Source organism: Sapajus apella, unplaced genomic scaffold (assembly GCF_009761245.1).
Source record: "Sapajus apella isolate SASKATOON/1434 unplaced genomic scaffold, GSC_monkey_1.0 scaffold182, whole genome shotgun sequence".
In the NCBI taxonomy this organism is placed as follows: Eukaryota; Metazoa; Chordata; class Mammalia; order Primates; family Cebidae; genus Sapajus; species Sapajus apella.
The window spans coordinates 646,080-666,732 of NW_022437122.1; the positions used below are offsets into that span (position 1 = coordinate 646,080).

A 20,653-nucleotide genomic window follows, 5' to 3' on the forward strand; every position below is an offset into this window, starting at 1 on the left:
GCTGCTGGGAGAAAGCTGCAGGTTGCAAGGCTAGAAGCTGAGGTAGCCTGGCCATGCTCCCTGCCAGCCAGGAAGTCGCAGCCGCCTCACTCAGCTTTTCCAGCCTGAATAAAAGGAGGGAGATTCAGGTAGATGGTTGGTGAGGTCTCTGCTGCTCCTAAATTCTCGATCTCAACTTAATAGGATCTGTATTGCAGAGTTTTCAGAACATGAGCTGGATCAAGTCAGTCATATGGTATTACAAATCTCTGAATTTGTCTCTTTCCTTCAGGTGATGGTCAGGGATTTTCTTCTTTTTGGGGGAATTAGGCATGCCAACAAGTTGGCATCAGTATAATGGGCGAGGCTCTGTGGAACTCCCGCTGTGTCTCTAGAGAGCTGAAGCCTTGGGCAGGCACATCCTCAGTCTGTTACTGCCATCCGTTCCCTGGTGCAGATGGCTTGAGAGTCCTCTCTGGGCAGGACCAGAGACAGAGCAGAGTGGAAGTCAGAGAAGTCCTAGAGCTAGAACCCAGGGCCCTGACTACCACTTTGGAGTTCTGCTCTTTTAACTACCTTGCTTTAGAAGCATTCACATTTGGTTTGATGTTTTTGCAGTATTCTCTTTATATTCCCTGAAATTTGTAATGTCATTCTAAATTCGTATCTAACTTGAAAAGTTGCAGATTATTATACATGTGCTGAATTATAAAAATATTGTGATACAGATGACCAGTGACACACTAATTTATGAAGGTTTTCCTGCCTTTATTTCAGTCTAGAACAGATGACAAAGTTATTCGATTTAAGAGAGCAATTGGATATTATTCAGCAACTAGTAAGCCTATGTCTTTTCATCCACCACATTACTTAGGTAAGTGAATAAAAGCCTCTCTGTGATCAATATTGACCATGTGATAATCCAAATAAGGTTAAATATTCACCATAGAATCTTGTAGCTTTATGCTTTTGAAACATGATTTTCTGTAATTATAGCCAAACTTCCTGGGCAGACTGAGTAGCAATCCCTGAAAATATTGAGGAGGAAGAGAAGACTTAATAGCCTTTGTAGGTTGTAGAAGAATCAGAGGGCATCATGCAGATGAGGCAGCAGGTTGAGGGGATGTTGATGTCTTAGGGTCTCTGAATTACCACTTCTAAGTAAAGAATTGCCTGAGGACATAGAAGGGCCTCCACAACTGCAAGTGACTTCATAAATTCGATGTGTTTGTAGTTTCTCTTTCTTTGATTCCTGCCTTTTTTTTTTTTAAATTCTTTTTTGTTGTCGAGTAGAATCTCGCTCTACCACCCGGGGTGGAGTACAGTGGCGTGATCTTGGCTCACTGCAACCTCTGCCTCCCAGGCTCAAGTGATTCTTGTGCTCCAGCCTCCTGAATAGCTGGAATTACAGGCATGCACCACCACACCCAGCTAATTTTTGTATTTTTAGTAGAGACGGGGTTTTACCATATTCGCCAGGCTGGTCTCGAACTCCCAGTCTTAAGTGATCTGCCCATCTCAGTGGATCAAAGTGCTGGAATTATAGGCATGAGCCACCATGATCGGCTTGCGAAAGTTCAGAGATTTGAAATTGGGAATAAAAATATTTATAGCTGTCAGCCTGAAGCCTGCTTCATATTAACCGTCTTGTGGAGGTTATAAAGCATCAAACCATAAGTAGAAGTATGAGCAATAGACACCACCTCTCGTTTAAATTGTGTTGTTTGCTTCAGATAAGTTAACAAAAGAATGCATATTCAAGAAACTTTTATTGGAATGAGACTTTTTATTTATTTGAGAAGACTAATTCCAAGATTAAAAGTGGCCTTAAGAGCTGCACACTTCATTTATTCAAGGGTAGTGTCTGCTGTGTGCTAGGAACTGGGCTTCAGAGATAGAGGCATGGCACTGACTTTGGCTGCCTGTGTATGTGGCTGGGTGATAGACCAGGAAACATGACCTGTGCCGATGCCTTGTAATAAAGGAGGTATGGCTTGTAACCTGGAGACTGGCGTGGATGGAGGCCAGGACTGCTTGTCCTGGGCCTGCCCACTACATGTTCAGTAAATGGTCGCAGCCTCCCAGTGGGGCTCTTTGCTGCTCTCTTGCTCCATTTTCTTCCAGCAGCCAAAGTAACGGTTAAAAATGGCAATTGGACTGTGCTACTCCCATGCCTAGAATTCCCCATTGGCTTCCCATCACACTTGGAATAAATTCCCAATTGCTTACCTTGCATCCTCCCCATGATCTGAGACCACTGGCTCCCCACTCCTGAGTGCAGCCTCCTTTCTTGCCTTGCATGAATTGAGCTAGCTTCTGCCCTGGTCCTCTGGGCCAGCTGTTGTGTCTGAAGGGCTTTCTCTGACCAACTTGTGCTTGTGCCCTTCTAATTTGTGAGATCCAGGCTGTAATGTTCTCTAAGGTCTGCTTGGCTTTAAATCTCTGCACACACCTTGGCTTCTGTTTTTCACCACTACCACCCTTTCCCCTGTCACTCCCCACAGTGTAGTCTGGGGTAATGAGGACCTGTTAGTCACCTTTACTCTTGTATCCCCGGTGGATAAATATTTGACTGAATGAATTGATCCACTTGGTTTTTTAAATCAAGAGAGTGAAGTGATGAGATGTGTTTTAGGATTATTCTTGGAAAAGGGGCATTGAGCATTGGCGGGAGGGAGATGAGTTCTACACTGTTTCATCTGGTAAGGTGAGGCGTATGGGACCAGATCGTGATATGTCTGCTGTATATCTTGCACACATAAGAAGTCTAATATTTGCTTGTGGGGATGATGGGGAGCATGAACATTGACACCTGGGGCCTACTGCCTTCTGACCTTGGGCTCCCTATTTTATTAGAATGGGGTCATTATGTGAATATTAAAAGAAAAGGCATATGTAAAGTGCTTTAGTGAAGTACTTGTTTAGTCATTCAATGCCCTTTTAGGTCATTCTGCCTATAAGAATAACAGATACTGTCTGATAGTAGATACTATCATTATTCCGATTGCAGAATGGCCTCAATCGGCATTGAATGATTGGGCATTGGCATGAGCAGTGAGGGGCCTGAAAGGAGTGCACAGGTGGGGTGGGCAGCCTCTTATGTTTCTCCGACGCTGGGCTCCTGTGGGACAATCTGTATGGCAGGTATAGTTTAGAAAGTCCTTAGAGTGTACTTGGGACTAGAAAATCTACTTAGGAGAAAATTCGGAAGATAGGTATGGAGAAACAGCACACTTAATTAACATTTGGCATTGATCTGGGCTCCTGATAATCAAGAAGATGTTTTGAATAGGCAAGGTGAGTTAAGTTTGAATATCTTAAAAATATGTTCTGTCAAGTGCCTCTGTGTTTTTATCAAATTATTAATATTTTAGTTAAATGTTTCAGAGATAAGGTTTACTCAGAATTTAGTATTACTTTCATTTTCATTACTCGGTGGTTTATGGAGAACAGGAAAGTAACTGGTAGAGTTTGGGATGTTTGGGATGATAGCTTTAGGCAGGTTAGTGTACGTGTGAACTGCCTGTAAATCCTCCTGTACAGCATTTCCTGATGTTTCTGGCTGTTGCAGAAATGAGGGTTGTGTGCAGAGGGACTAACCAAAAATACAGGCACAGAATGACAGCCAGGCAGGAAGTTTGGGCAGTGTAGAATTTCAAGATGACTGTTACACAGCCTGGAATGGCAGGAGACAAGCCCGGAGAGAGGATTCAGGCAAGATTACGAAGGACGTTTTGTTTCAAGCTACATACACACAATTTGGAACTAGCAGAAATGGATTCTTGTAAAAATAACTTTAGTTTTTTTTCCTGATAACTCTGAAGAAGCATAAGTTATATTAACTCTCATTGATTTTTACCCCTGCATACTACTGGGATCCTACCAGTGAAACTAACAGGATGAGGACTGGAATCTAAGACTAAAGTCTAGAAGGAACAACATGGAGTCAGGGGGAACTTTTCTGGCACCCCCAGTTAGAACCCAATATATATTTTCCATGGAGATATTTTTATAAATAGTAGATAGGTCTTTGGTGGTTTGTCATAGAATCCAACCACAGTCCATTATGTTATTCTACAGGAAAATAATTCGGAATTTTGAACAACCTATGTGGGGGATATTACTTTCTTGTTATATTAGAATTTATCTTATTAATCATTCAGAAATTGGAATATGTATAGAGTTTTGAAGAAATTTTAGGGTAATCATAAGCTTAGAGCATGGCTATTGGCAAAAAACATGGGCAAGTTGATCTAGCCAGAGGTTTCAAAACTTGGCTAGAATTTTAGATTCCACCTCAAATCTGCTATTTCAGGATCTTAATTGGGCCTTAGGAATTTATAATTTTTTTTTATTTATTTTTAAAAATTTATTTTATTGCATTTTAGGTTTTGGGGTACATGTGAAGAACATGCAAGATTGTTGCATAGGTACACGCATGGCAGTGTGATTTGCTGCCTTCCTCCCCATCACCTATATTTGGCATTTCTCCCCATGCTATCTCTCCCCAACTCCCCACCCCCCCACTGATCTCCCCTATTTCCCCCCAACAGACACAAGTGTGTAGTGCTCCCCTCCCTGTGTCCATGTGTTCTCACTGTTCAACACCCATCTATGAGTGAGAACATGCGGTGTTTGATCTTCTGCTCTTGTGTCAGTTTGCTGAGAATGATGCTTTCTAGGTTCATCCATGTCCCTACAAAGGACACAAACTCATCGTTTTTGATGGCTGCATAATATTCCATGGTGTATATGTGCCACATTTTCCCTGTCCAGTCTATCATCGATGGGCATTTGGGTTGGTTCCAGGTCTTTGCTATTGTAAACAGTGCTGCAATGAACATTCGTGTGCACGTGTCCTTATAATAGAATGATTTATAATCCTTTGGATATATACCCAGTAATGGGATTGCTGGGTCAAATGGAATTTCTATTTCTAGGTCCTCTGTGCTTTTCCTTGTAAGCCTGTAAATCTGTCTGCAGTACTGAGAAAAATACCTTAGATCTCTAAACAGTTACTGGTTAGTATAGAGTTCATAGAAGGACACACATACACACACACACACATGTGCACACACAATAGAGTCTCCCAGAAATGGGTGGTATGATGCATACTTATTTTTTTTAAGAATTCACTATGTCATAATTACTAAGCAAGGACCTGCCTATCTGGAAATGATTGTGATTTGTTCTTTCTATCTGCTATAGCTCACCAGGAAATCACCAATCTACATACAAGCACAAATAAGATATGTCATAGTTGAGATTTCAAAATATTCATTTCCCTAGTTAAACCAGTAGCTCCAAAATCATTGGTGGAATTCACAAAAGTAACAAGTAACAAAAGTGTTGGGGTCTAATCTTAGATCTTTGGGCACAGATTCTGTGTGCAGATGAAACTGAGGCTGAAGAAGTATCCAGTGTGTCATTGGCCTTCCCTCAGTGAAAAGTAAATGAGCTCCTACTACACATTTTAATTACATATTTGTTAGAGTGGTTGACATACAAAACACCAACAATACTCCTTGCTGGCGAGGATGGGTAGCAACAGGATGTGTTACTAATGGGTTTGCAAAAACGGTACAACTATTTGGGAAGACAACTTTGCACATTTGTACAAAATTCCCGATTATGTTCGTTGGTGTTTGCCCAAAGGAGTTGAAAACTTAAGTCTACATAAAAACCTGCACATAGATATTTAAAACAACTTTATTGATAAATTGCCAACACTTGGAATCTACCAAGATGTCTTTAATAGGTCAGTGGGGAAATAAGGTTTGGTATATCTAAGCAATGGAATATTATTCAACACCAAAAAGCCATGAGCTATCAAGCCATGAAAAGACACAGAGGAACATAAGTACATATTACTAAATGAAAGAAGCCAATTAGAAAAGGTTACATACTGTGCGATTCCAGGTACAGAACATTCCGGAAAAGGCCAAAAGTATGGAGGCAGGAAAAAGATCAAGGGTTGCCAGAGGTTGTAAGGAGGAAGGGATGATTAGGCAGATTTTTAGGGCAGTGAAACTATTCTTTATGATACTGTAACGGTGGATAAGCATGGCATTATACATCCGTCCATATGCAGAAAATGTACAGCAACAAGAGTGAACCCTAATGTCAGCTGTGGGCATTAGGTAATCATAATGTAGCCAGGTTTGGCTCATTGGTTGGGACAAGTGTATCACACCAATGCAAAGTGTGATTCTGTAACCTTGAAACTGCTAAAAAAAAAAAAAAAAAAAAGTCTATTAATTATTATTTTTTTAAAGTAAAGAACTTGTTGATTTGTGCATTTCATGACAGGCAGTGTGCTGGGTGCTGGATGGTGTTGTAAATAAGAGAGCAGTTACCAGTGCCCCTGCAGATGAATGTACAGGCTAGTGGGGAAGTGAACACCAGGGAATCCTGCAAGAAAGAGAACAGGAGCCTCAAGGAAGACCAACCGGATTGAATCAATCTAAGACTAAAGTAGCTGATTCTGATTGATTCGATTATTGTTGAGGGTGGGGTTGGGGGATTCATTAGGCATCTGGCAAGGTGTCAATAGGGGATGAAGTTTATTCCATGCAGAGGAGGTGGCATGTGAAAAGTCCTGAGTGGGAGGACATGGTAAAGAAGAAAAGGAAGAAGAATGTGGCCAAAGCACAGAAAGCGGGAGAGTGGTCAGATGATGCTGAGAGCTGCAGTGCAATTGTGGGCACCACCTTGGATTTTAGACTTTACTCTCTTAGAACATCAACGCTCATGGAAGAATTTTTACTTGTAAAAAAAAAAATGATTTTGTAACTATCATACTGTAATGTGTTTGTCTTAGAACATTACTAATATCTTAGCCCTCTTATATGTCTTCCCTGGTTGCATTCCTCTACTCTCTACCACCCTCACTTTTGTATTAGTCATTCCTGTGCTTCTCTGTATAATTTTATCAGGTCTGTATCTCTGGATACTAAATACTTTCATTTTGTTTGCTATGAAATCCAATAGTATATACTCTTCTGACTTGCCTTCCTTTTTTTTTTTTTTTTTTTTTTTTTTTAAATTGTACTTTTGGTTCTGGGGCATATGTGCAAATCATGCAGGATTGTTGTATAGGTACATACATGGCAAGGTTTGCTGCCTTCATCCCCCCTTCACATATATCTGGTATTTCTCCCCTCGTTATCCCTCCCTACCCCCCGCTGTCCCTCCCCTAGCCCTCCCAACCGACTGCAGTATGTGATGTTCCCCTCCCTGTGTCCACATGTTCTAATTGTTCAACACCCACTTATGAGTGATAACATGAGGTGTTTGATTTTCTGTTCTTGAGTCAGTTTGCTGAGAATGATGGTTTCCAGATTCATCCATATCCCTGCAAAGGACACAAACTCATCGTTTTTGATGGCTGCATAATATTCCATGGTGTATATGTGCCACGTTTTCCCTGTCCAGTCTATCATCGATGGGCATTTGGGTTGGTTCCAGGTCTTTGCTATTGTAAACAGTGCTGCAACGAATGGACGTGTGCCATGTGTCTTTATAATAAAACAATTTATAATTCTTTGGGTATATACTCAGTAATGGGATTGCTGGGTCAAATGGTATTTCTATTTCTAGGTCCTTGAGGAATCGCCACACTGTCTTCCACAATGGTTGCACTAATTTACACTCCCACCAACAGTGTAAAAGTGTTCCTATTTCTCCACATCCTCTCCAGCTTCTGTTGTCTCCAGATTTTTTAATGATTGCCATTCTCCCTGGTGTGAGATGGTATCTCAATGTAGTTTTGATTTGCATTTCTCTAATGACCAGTAATGATGAGCATTTTTTCATATGTTTGTTGGCCTCATAGATGTCTTTGGTAAAGTGTCTGTTCATATCCTTTGCCCACTTTTGAATGGGTTTTTTTTTTTCTTTTAAACCTGTTTTAGTTCTTTGTAGATTCTGGGTATTAGTCCTTTGTCAGATGGGTAGATTGCAAAAATTTTTTCCCATTCTGTTGGTTGCCAGTTCTCTCTAATGATTGCTTCCTTTGCTGTACAGAAGCTCTGGAGTTTAATTAGATCCCATTTGTCTATTTTGGCTTTTGTTGCCATTGCTTGTGGTGTTTTAGCCATGACGTCCTTGCCTATGCCTATGTCCTCAATGGTTTTGCCTACGTTTTCTTCTAGGGTTTTTATGGTGTTAGGTCTTATGTTTAGATCTTTAATTCATTTGGAGTTAATTTTAGTGTAAGGTGTCAGGAAGGGGTCCAGTTTCTGCTTTCTGAACATGGCTAGCCAGTTTTCCCAACACCATTTATTAAACAGGAAATCATTTCCCCATTGCTTGTTTTTGTCAGGTTTGTCAAAGATCAGATGATTGTAGATGTGTGGTGGTGCTTCTGAGGCTTCTGTTCTGTTCCATTGGTGTATGTCTCTGTTTTGGTACCAGTACCGTGCTGTTTTGATTACTGTGGCCTTGTAGTATAGTTTCAAGTCAGGCAGCATGATGCCTCCTGCTTTTTTGCTTAGGATTGTTTTGGCTATGGGGGCTCTCTTTTGGTCCCATGTAAAGTTTGAAGTGGTTTTTTCCAGTTCTGTGAAGAAGGTCCTTGGTAGCTTGATGGGGATAGCGTTGAATCTATAAATTACTTGGGGCAGTATGGCCATTTTCACGATGTTCATTCTTCCCAGCCGTGAGCATGAAATGAAATGTTTTTCCATCTGTTTGTGTCCTGTCTGATTTCACTGAGCAGTGGTTTGTAGTTTTCCTTGAAGAGGTCTTTTACATCCTTTGTTAGTTGTATTCCAAGATATTTTATTCTTTTTAGCAGTTGTGAATGGGAGTTCACTTTTGATTTTGCTCTCCTTTTATCTGTTATTGGTGTATAGGAATGCTTGTGATTTCTGCATATTGATTTTGTACCCTGAGACTTTGTTGAAGTTGCTTATCAATTTCAGGAGATTTTGGGCTAAGACGATGGAGTCTTCTAAATATACAGTCTGTCATCTGCAAATAGAGACAACTTGGCTTCCTCTTTTCCTAATTGAATACCCTTTATTTCTTTTTCTTGCCTAATTGCTCTGGCTAGAACTTCCAATACTATATTGAATAGGAGTGGTGAGAGAGGGCATCCTTGTCTTTAGCCAGATTTCAACGGGAATGATTCCAGTTTTTGCCCGTTCAGTATGATACTGGCTGTGGGTTTGTCATAAATAGCTTTTGTTATTTTGTGATACATTCCATCGATACCTAGTTTATGGAGGGTTTTTAGCATAAAGATAAAGGGCTGTTGAATTTTATCAAAAGCCTTCTCTGCATCTATTGAGATAATCATGTGATTTTCGTCTTTGGTTCTGTTTGTGATGAATTACATTTATAGACTTGTGCATGTTGAACCAGGCTTGCATCCCCGGGATGAAGCCTACTTGATCATGATGAATTAGCTTTTTGATTTGCTGTTGCATTCTGTTTGCATCTATGTTCATCATGGATACTGGCCTGAAGTTTTCTTTTTTTTGTTGCATCTCTGCCTGGTTTTGGTGTTAGGATGATGTTGGTCTCATAAAATGAGTTGGGGAGGATTCCTTCTTTTTGGATTGTTTGGAATAGTTTCATAAGGAATGGTACCAGCTCCTCTTTGTACATCTGGGAGAATTCGGCTGTGAACCCATCTGGACCTGGGCTTTTTTCAGTTGGTAGGCTATTAATTGCTGCCTCAACTTCAGCCCTTGTTTTTGGTCTATTCAGGGTTTCAGCTTCTTCCTGGTTTAGTTTTGGGAGAGTGCAAGTGTCCAGGAATTTATCCATTTCTTCCAGATTTACTGGTTTGTGTGCATAGAGTTGTTCGTAGTAATCTCTGATGGTGGTTTGTGTTTCTGTGGAATCGGTGGTGATGTCCCCTTTATCATCTTTATTGTATCTATTTGATTCTTCTCTCTTTTTTTCTTTATTAGTCTGGCTAGTGGTCTATCTATTTTGTTGATCTTTTCAAAAAACCAGCTCCTGGATTTGTTGATTTTTTTGAAGGGTTTTTTGTGCCTCTATCTCCTTCACTTCTGCTCTCATCTTAGTTATTTCTTATCTTCTGCTAACTTTTGAGTTTGTTGATCTTGCTCCTCTGACTCTTTCAATTTTGATGATAGGGTGTCGATTTTAGACCTTTCTTTGCTCCTTATGTGGGCATTTATTGCTATGAATTTCCCTCTAGACACCGCTTTAAATGTGTCCCAGAGATTATGGTATGTTGTGTCTTTGTTCTCGTTGGTTTTATTTCTGCCTTCATTTCATTGTTTATCCAGTCGACATTCAGGTGCCAGTTGTTCATTTTCCATGAAGTTGTGCGGTTTTGAGTTAGTTTCTTAATCCTGAGTTCCAATTTGATTGTACTGTGGTCTGAGAGACTGTTATGATTTCCATTCTTTTGCATTTGCAAAAGTGATTTACTTCCAATTATGTGGTCGGTTTTAAAGTAAGTGTGATGTGGTGCTGAGAAGAATGTATATTCTGTGGATTTGGGGTTGAGAGTTCTGTAAATGTCTATTAAGTTTCCTTGGTCTGGATCTGAGTTCAAGTCCTGGATTTCCTTGTTGATTTTCTGTCTTGTTGATCTGTCTAATATTTACAGTGGAGTGTTAAAGTCTCTCACTATTATTATGTAGGAGTCTAAGTCTCTTTGTAGGTCATTAAGAACTTGCTTTATGTATCTGGGTGCTCCTGTATTGGCTTCATATTATATATTTAGAATAGTTAGCTCTTCTTGTTGTATTGGTCCTTTTACCATTATATAATGCCCTTCTTTGTCTTTTTTGATTTTTGTTGGTTTAAAGTCCGTTTTATCAGAGACTAGGATTGTTACCCCTGCTTTTTTTTGCTCTGCATTTGCTTGGTAAATCTTCTCCCGTCCCTTTATTTTGAGTCTGTGTGTGTCTTTGCACATGAGATGGGTCTCTTGAATACAGCACACTAATGGTTCTTGACTTTTTATCCAATTTGCCAGTCTGTGTCTTTTGACTGGGGCATTTAGTCCATCTACATTTAATGTTAATATTGTTATGTGTGAATTTGACCCTGCCATTTTATTACTGGTTGGTTGTTTTGCCCTTTGGTTGGCGTAATTTCTTCGTTGCATCATTGTACCATTTGGTTCTTTTTTGCAGTGGCTGGTACTGGTTTTTCCTTTCTGTGTTTAGTGCTTCCTTCAGGAGCTCTTGTAGGGCAGGTCTGGTGTGACAAAATCTCTCAGCAATTGCTTCTCCATAAAGGATTTTATTTTTCCATCACTTATCAAGCTTAGTTTGGCTGGATATTAAATTCTGGGTTGAAAGTTCTTTTCTTTAAGGATTTTGAATATTGGCCCCCACTCTCTTCTGGCTTGTAGGGTTTCTGCCAGGAGATCTGCTATGAATCTGATCTGCTTCCATTTGTGGGTGACCCGACCTTTCTCTCTGGCTGCCCATAGTATTTTTTCCTTCGTTTCGACCCTGGTGAATCTGACAATTATATGCCTTCTGGTTGCTCTTCTAGAGGAATATCTTTGTGGTGTTCTCTGTATTTCCTGTATATTTGAATACAGGCCTGCCTTGCTAGGTTGGGGAAGTTTTCCTGGATAATATCCTGAAGAGTGTTTTCCAGCTTGGATTTATTGTCCCCGTCATCTTCTGGTACACTGATCAAGCGTAGATTAGGTCTCTTCACATAATCCCATATTTCTTGAAGGGTTTGTTCATTTATTTTCACTCTTTGTTCTCTTTTCTTGCCTTCTCATTTTATTTCATTGAGATGGTCTTCAATCTCTGATATCCTTTCTTTTGCTTGATCTGTTCGGCTATTGAAACTTGTGTATGCTTCTCAAAGTTCTTGTGCTGTGTTTTTCAGCTCCATCAAGTTGTTTGTGTTCTTTTCTAAGCTGGTTATTCTAGTTAGCATTTCTTCTAACCTTTTTTCAGGGTTTTCAGTCTCTTTGCATTGGGGTAGAACTTGTTCCTTTAACTCAGAGAAGTTTATTATTACCCACCTTCTGAAGCCTGCTTCTGTCAATTTGTCAAATTCGTTCTCCATCCAGCTTTGTTTCCTTGCTGGTGAGGAGTTGTGATCTCGTGTTGGGGGAGAGGCATTCTGGTTTTTAATGATTTCATTCTTGGCGCTGGTTTCCTCCCATCTCGTTGGATTTATATAATTTTGATCTCAGGTAGCTGCTTGGGGAGGCAGCCTTTTCTTTGTCTGCCTGCAGAGGCGCTGCTGGGCTACCACGGATTCAGTGGAGCTGCTGTGTCTTTTATTTACTAAGGAAAATTAGGCTGGCTTCTGCACTGGTGGCTTCCCTTCCCCGCACCGAGCTCAATCGTTCCTGGTCGCTCTCTAACTGATGTTCTGGGTGCGAAACTCTGGAGTGAGAGTTTTTTAGCCTGCTGGGCTTTGTGCGGGGCGCAGGGGAATGACCCGTTGTGCCGTATGGGCTGTTACCCTGTTTTCAGTTCCCCTTCTTTCTGGCAGGCTGGTGGCTCCGTCCAGCTGGCCAGTGCTACCGCCTAGATCCGTGCTGACAGCCCTGGTGCCCGCCAAAGTTGCTGTTCTGCCCTGTTCAGGCAGCTCGCTGAGGCACTGTATCTGAACTGAAGTCCCAGATGGGGAGCCTGACTTGCCTTCTTAACTCAATATTTATACTGTTAGATTTAATTCATGTTGGCATAGTTCAGTTTTTAGTGCTGTATAGCATTCCATTGTCTCAATATATATTTTTGCATTCTACTGTTGATGGAAATGGACTGTTTCCAGCTGCTTGTCATGATGGATAGTGCACTTGTGAACATTGTTTCGTGTGACCTGATACGTCCAGGAGCGGCGTTCCAGGGAGCCTCCAGGGTAGAATTCTGCTCAAGCCTCCGCTGCTTCCAGACATGGATGCACCTGTTTATTCTCCTAGCAGTAGTGAAAGAACTGTCTTGTTGCTCCACTTTTTTTTTTTTTTTGGTCTACTGATTATGAAACTGTATCGTATAAAGGTTTCAGTTTGCATTTCCCTGATTACTAATGAGGTTGGGAATCTTCATATTTATGGGCCAATAGGGTTTCCTCCATTGTAAAATGCTTTTTCTTGTTGTTTGCCTGTGTTTCTGTTGGGTTGCTTTTATTCTTGTTTATTCATAGGGATACTTAATATATACATTGTATGCTAGTCAGGTATATGGACTGCAAATAATAATCTCCCAATCTGTGGCTTGCATTTTTCTGTCTTCATGATGTGCTTTGGTATCAGAGTTCTTAATGTCGGATACATGAATTTTTCCCTTTATTGTCTGTACTGTTAAGTCCTATCCTGCATTTATGGATGAAATGATGTCATGTCTAAGATTTGCTTCACAATAATGCAGTAGTGTGTAAAGAAGGGTGGAAGTGCAGATGACACATGATAGGCCATGTGCTGGTTAATTTTGAAGGTGGTTGATAGATACATATGGCTCATCATACAGTTCCCTTTTTTCTCGTATATGTTTTAAAGTGTTATATGAGAAGGAGAACAAGAAAACTTAAAGGAAGAATTCCTCCCTAGCCTGAGGTGATAAACATTTTGTCTTCTGAAAGTTTTATTTATGATTTTGCCCTTTGACTCAGCCTGGCACTGAATTTTGTTTACGGTTTGAGTAAGGGAATTCAATTTCTTGTTCACCGTGTGGAGAACCTGTTGCTTAGTGTTGTCCACTGAATACACTGTCCTCTTCTGACATGTCCGGTGTTTCCATGTGTGTGGGTCTGCTTCTGTGCTCAGTTCTGTTGAATTTCTGATTATCCTCATGCCACAGGATTACGCCATTCTAATACCATAGCCTTGAAATAACTTGATATTTGGTTGGGCAAATCTGCCCATGTAATTTTTCTGCAAGAGGTCAAGACTGTTCTTCATCCTTTTCACATTTATATGCATTTGTGATCCTTGTGGAGATTTTGCTTGGAATTATACCAACTCTGTAAATCAATTTGGAAAGAATAAATATCTTGATTATTGAGTGTACTAAAGAAAATGTTCAATTTCTCTATTGATTTGAATTGTCTTGAAGATCTTTCCATAAACTTGAATTTTGTTCATTAAGCATTCATAATATCTTTCCTTAGAGATATTGCTAAGTATTTATTTTTGGGTGCTATTTCTGTGTGTGTCTTAAATTATATTTTCAAACTAATACTGTAAGTTGATTTTATCTTAACAACTTTGCTCAGTTCTTATTAATTTTTATATCTTGCTTTGGGTGATTGTGTCTTCTCAAGTATCTTTTTGATCTTTGTGATCTACTAAGCTACCTGTGACTTAGAGTATAATTTATTTTTCTCTTTTTTTTTTTTTCCAAGACAGAGTCTTGCTCTGTTGTCCAGGATGGAGTACAGTGGCACAATCTCAGTTCACTGCAACCTCTGCCTCCCGGGTTCAAGCAATTCTCCTGCCCTAGCCTCCTGAGTAGTCAGGATTACAGGCATGTGCCACTAAGCCCAGCTAATTTTTGTATTTTTAGTAGAGATGAGGTTTTACCATGTTAGCCAGGCTGGTCTCGGCTCCTGACCTTGTGATACGCCCACCTCGGCTTCCCAAAGTGCTGGGATTACAGGTGTGAGCCACTGCACCTGGCCAGGGCATGATTTTTAACAGAAGGTGCAATGGTGACTGTTCTTGTCTAGTCCTTGATCTTAAGGGGAAGTCTGATGTCTTGTCATCTTAACCCTTAGCACTATCTCCTCCACCTTTTTCAGATTAAAGAAATAATCCACATGAAAGAGTTATAATCTGGAAGTGGTGTGCTGAGGTATGCATTTAGATTGCTTGGGCCTCAGTGTGCAGAGGGGGTCAGGGTGGGCAGGGGCAGGTGTAGGGAAAGGAGTGGGAAACTCTTTCAGCAGTGAGGCAAGGCATGGTTGCAGTCCCTGGGTCACGTTCTCCTCTGTGGGAGGCAGGAGTGCTGGGTGAATTTCACAGGGTTTTGAGAAATAGAATAAGTAGATATTGATGCTTAATTATGGAAGCCCAATTAACAGAATTCAGGGGAAATGGCTCCCAGACTTTTGGCTTCAGCAGCTCAGGTGAAGATGCCATTAATGAGATAAAGGTGATTGGAGGAGGACAGATTTGGAGGATGATTTTGGACACGAATATTAAGGCACCTTCTAGGATCTGGGTGGAGGTGGGAAACAGGCAGTAGAATGTACAGGTGAAAGAAGAGTGAGGCGCTAAGCTGGAGTCCTGGGTTGCGGCTTTGCTGGTGTGTGTGATGCTGAGAGGAGCCGTGGTGGTGGATACGGAGGGTGAAGAGATGGCACCCCGGGACCAGATGCAAGAGGCAAAGACACAGAAAGAGTGGCACAGTGAGGCTACGGGAGATGCCCTGTGCACAGTTATCAGCAGTGCCAAGTTCTGAGAGGTTGGGCAGGATGAGGACGCTGCCTGATAGATGGAGTGTTAGCAGGACCACTCAGGGCAGGCTTCGGCTGCACTCAGAGCTCCCAAACCTTGTGTGTGTGCAATTGGTTGGCCCTCAGCAAGAGGCAGTCAATCCTAGGAAAAATCGTGTTTAGCTTTCCTTCTTCCTAAGTATAGAAATTCATAGTAGAGGATAGGATCATAGGATGGGTGGCAAGCACCAGACCTCTGTCCGGTCATTTCCATAAAGGGGTGGGGCTTTGAAATGCAGGGGAGAATTGAACAGGTTGAAGTTGTTAATGGGGATGATCACTGCTAAGAGAGAGGAGTTAAGGATACAGAAAGGCATGGTTTGGGTGCACATGTAGTTTTACATTGGGGGTAGTGGAGCCTGATCTCATAGCAGACAGCTTCCTGCTGCCTGGCCTTTTGAAAGTCTAGCCTCCAGTAAGCAGCATGAGGAGGTCACAGAGTGGGCAGACTGAGGATAGATATGTAGAGTAGCCAGACTGCTGTGTGTCAGAGAAGAAATTTGGAAATAAGAACGTGTTGAAAAAGGTGCTAATCAGCACTAAGCAAAGAACAGAAGCTACACAGTGCAAGCAACCTGGTCCTGGTCACAGAAACACAGTGACCTCTAGGTGTAGCAACTGGCAGATACTTGGGAAGGTCCTCGTGTGGTGTTTCATTTGGACAGGAGCCTGTGGTCAGCCTGTGTTCTGACAGGTCCCCAAGGCTGACCACATTCTACCAGTCCAGACTGTGTCTGAGGGATCACCTTCCGCCCGTTGACTGAGCTGGATGCAGACCTAGGAGACAGCAGGCTCAACTGGTATGGGGTGGGCACTGCTCCCTCCAGCTCTCGGGGCAGCCTGCCCAGGAGAGGGAATTCATGTTGTGAAAGTCGCTTGTGGCAAACCTGAGGGAGAAGCCCGGCTGGTCCTGGGGCTGTTGTTCTGGGCTCTGGCCATGGGGAGCTTCCCTTTCTTTGCTGTTGGTCATCACTCCATCCTGACTGAGAAGAGCTCCTGTTTTACATGAGGTCTGTGTGCCCTGCTGCTCCCCTGACTTTTCCTCAGACTAAACAGCACTACTTTATATGTCACCACAGCCCCCATCCCTGTGTCGCATTGCTCTACAGATAGTGTTGACAGTTACTTTGAAAATATACACACTCTCTCTCCAATAACATATACCCCAGAATCTGAGAAGATGGGAAAATATCCCACTCAGAAGTTGGAGACAATATATAAAAAATGATTTTAAATGCCAGACGAGTGATCCTAAGCTGCGGAGAAGAGGTTTTCAGCCTCCAGGGAACCCAGTGGCACGCCACTCAGACCCTGAAGTCTGAATAAAGTCCACTGCAGGCTCTGGTGTGAAATCTGTAGTGTAACATGCCTGAGACAGCTGAGTGCTCTAGCAAAAGGATCAAAGGATAGAGGCAGGTCTTCTAGGGCAGAAAGAGTGAAAATGTGAGAGACCACATGGTAGTCCACCTGCCCCAGGCTGGGCCTGGCCGACAGCTGGACGGTGGACCCACCTGGTAGCCCTCCTGTCCTGTTGTTGTCAGGGCAGGATAGGGGCCCCTGGGGCCTCTGGCCTGGGCGGGGGTGTTGGGGACTGACTAAGCCTGGGGGCTATGACCCATAAGTAGGGACCATTATAGAAGCTGGTGATGACTTTCTTATTTTTTCCAGAGATGGTCTGATACTCTGCAGTGTGGAGTGCCATATTTAGCAATGTCCCTGTGGTCAGTGTCAGGAACATGTTTAGTTTTTTGGTACTATAATGATTTTTTAAATTTTTTTATTTTCACGAAGTATTCAATATTATACTATCGTTGTGTTTTACTAACAAGCCTAAACATTTGATATTCCTTAAAAATGTTTTATATTAAGTTCTCACTTTGTCCTATAGCTTTGCTTACTAGACTTGCCCTTTCCTAGATTTTTACTAAAGTTTTGTTGTTGTTGTGATGAAAAACTGTTAGCTTAACAAAAAACAGGAGGACAGTGGAATGAGTGAGCGGTGGTGCACCTACTTCAGGTTACACAAATGGCAACCGGTGCTCAAGATCATTCTTTTATAAAAAAGAGATGCATCAGGCTTTTCTAAAAGTCACGTACAGCACCCTTGAACTTGTTTTTATATTTTCTCACCTCTATATATGGAATAATTAATACATTCCTTTGATTTTAAATTAAATGCTATATTGTATATACTATTCTGCACTTGGTCTTTTTTCGATGCATCCTTGTTCATCTTAATGAGTTATTATCTTTAAAGCTAACACAGATGACGTTGATGTTAAGCCCCGGAGGCTGACGGAATAGAGGGCACCACGGGGAAGTCAGGTCATTGCTCCCGTTGAGTAAGGCCACTCACCTTGCCCTTCTGGTCTAGAATTCCCAAGTAGAAAATTGGATTCTCCTGCTGGTGCTGGGGGTTTTGCTTTCAGTGTCTGCTCTGCGACCTTTCGCTCTGTTTTCAGTGAGTTCGTGGTAGTTAGTATGGTATAGGAAGTGACACAGACTGCCTGATAGTGTGGCTGTTTTGGAAGGTCATTTTTATTTTGGACTTAAAAATGAGATGTTTTGGAAGAACCAATACCCTCCTTTGAGCTACTGTCTGATTTGAAAGACTGCAGCGTGTGCCTTCCCAAAGTGGATGCATTTAGGTTTATTGATGTTGGGTTTGTTAATGGCATTTCAATATTTGGTAACAAGTGAGGAATGTCAGTTCAGTTTACCAGTGACCTCAAAATAGAGACCTGGTAGAGTTTTCTTTTACGTTGTGCTTTTCCAAAATCTATAAACGGACAGAAACCAATTTATCTTATTTCATCATAGACTTACAAAACTCATTTCGGTGGCTAAGTGGGATTTGGGGTTTTGGGTTTTTTTGTTGTTTTTGTGAGACAGCGTGTTGCGTTGCCTGGGCTGGTGTGAACTGCTGCCTCAGCCTCCCAGTGTCCGGATTGTAAGCGTGAGCCACCGTAACCAGCTTTAGTGGGATGTAATGTTCATTTTCTGCTTTCTTGAACTTTGCTCAGTCAGTACAAGTATTCTGTTCAAACTGATTAATTGAACCCAGGAACTGAACACATTTAGGTAAACCTTGCTACTTGAGACTCGGGACGGGGTAGATTTGAATGATGCTGTATCTCATGCTGTCTGCCCTCTTGCTATCCACATTCAGGGATGGAAACCATTTGGAGAGCAAGGAACGCTTGTAGAAGTTCAGCCCAGCTCTCTGCTGTAGAATGTTCTTTATGAGCAATCAGGCAGTCAGTAAAGCAGCCCTTTCCATTGTTGAACTGCTCTCGTTCTTAGAAAGTTCTTGTTTCTATTGACTTGAAATTTGCTTCCGTGGTTTAATTTTTCCTGCTGTTCTGAATTCTTTCACGTGTCACATGAATATGCCTGTTCACTTTTTTCATAATCTTACTTCTCAGGGGCCTTGCACTTAGCCTTCTTCAAGCTGATCATCCCTCAGCGTTTGTCTCCTTCTGTCACCAGGCCTCCTCTTCTGAGCACCAGCCTCTGGCTGGTCCATGGGGTCTGGCCAGCACCACAGGCTGTGGGCCGGCATCGGCTGCCCCCGGGCTCTTAGCTCCTGGGAGTTGCTCTTCCATCCTTTGCCTGCCTGGGCACCCACTTTGCACCTGGTCTCAGTCTCGGCTCGGCTGGCCTGACCGGCTCTGCTGGGCCTCCTCTCCCGGCAGGATGGCCAGACATCATGCCCTCCCACTGTGCTCCAGGCCCCACCCTGCCTCTCTGGACGCTAGATCTGTAGTGTAATGCGAACAGGTCACATGAGAGTTTCCTTTGTATACCTTCTTACCTTCTGTAGACTATTGTTATTTAGTATATATGTGCATTTACACATGCTTAAAATGATTGGAAAATTTGTCTTGTCTATGTTTGCAAGCGATGAAAACTAAAGGTGGTAGGGATTGTATTGATTAATCTTGAACTCAACATTTTCAAAGCTGTATTTTTTGGGTAATGCCTGAAAATCATACAGTACCTACCCGTATAGTTTTTTGTTGTTGTTGTTTTTGATTGTTTGTTTTTGATGGCGTCTCACTCTGTTACCCAGGCCGGAGTGCAGTGGTACAATCTCTACTCACTGCACCCTCTGCCTCCTGGGTTCAAGCAATTTTCAGCCTCTGCCTCACAAGTAGCTGGGGTTACAGGCGCCCGCCACTATGCCCGTTAATTTTTGTAATTTTAGTAGAGATGGGGTTTTGCCATGTTGGCTACCCTGATAATCTTGAACAGCTGACCTCAAGTGATTCACCCGCCTCGGCCTCCAAAACTGCTGGATTACAGGCATGAGCCACCAAACCTGACCAGTTCTCTTTTTTGTTTTTTTTTGACTTACTTTGTTATTCTTTTTTGTTTAGTTTAACATAACATTTGAGAATAATATGCCAAGTAATGGAGGAACATTTGTTAGCCTGGCTAGGAATGGGGACTGGGGTAAGGCTGACTGTAATTCTGAGAAGAGGTTCCAGTTTAACACCATTCCTTTCCTTTAAGAATTTTATCTTATTATAATACAGAGCAAAAGCCACATAGCTTCAGACAGGAGTAAGTGAGTGCTTTGAGGAAGTAGGTAACTGAGCTGTAAAAATGGAGCTCACACAGCCAAGGGACTGCAGTGTGTGTTTTTTTTCTCATCATTCTGAAAGAACTTTTTACTATTTAAAAACCGTTTTTAAAGTTATGAAATATTTTGAAATATAGTAAATTGTTTTGGCCTTTTCTTCTTTCACTTCTTGTCTTCAGTCTGCGTACTTTTTTTTGATGAAAGCCCACCTCTTTAGTAAGTGTGCAAAGAAGACCGTGAGAACCTGGTGGTGTGATCTCCACTCCGGAGCCCCATGTCCCTTCTGAGAAAGATGCCTCTTGTCGTAGAGGAGACACACAGTGCTCTGCTCAGCTGTACCTGGGCACCGGTTTAGACGAAGGTCTGCAATCCGCAGAGGCAGACCCTGGGTTAGGAGGTGCTTCTGCAGCCTTCAGAAAATGCAGACAAATTGATTCACTTATTGGACTGCCTCAATAGAGTAGTGACTTGCTCTGTGGATTCACAGAAGATTATTTGAGGTCAATGATTGGAATGTGATTTTAGGAAATACTCTTCCCTTGAAATTCGTTGGTTTTATGCTATAATGTAGTTTGTTTGCTTTAAAGTAAAGTTTGTGCTTTCAAGGAAGATTTTAGGATGTAATGGCCAAAAGTAGAAAAACGAAAATCATCATCTTCACTTGAATATTGCTGGTACTTGAGTCTA

At 41.8% G+C, this 20,653-nt stretch overlaps 1 protein-coding gene across 5 annotated transcripts in view; it reads left to right on the forward strand.

Annotated features, from left to right (window-relative positions):
- Positions 1-20,653, forward strand: part of FAM120A (family with sequence similarity 120A) — a 119,504-nt gene that overhangs the window by 44,568 nt on the left and 54,283 nt on the right. For all 5 annotated transcript variants that reach the window (XM_032268528.1, XM_032268529.1, XM_032268525.1 and 2 more), the window contains exon 5: positions 757-853. In XM_032268528.1, the coding sequence (XP_032124419.1) occupies positions 757-853 (97 nt within the window). The remainder of the gene's footprint in view (positions 1-756; positions 854-20,653) is intronic.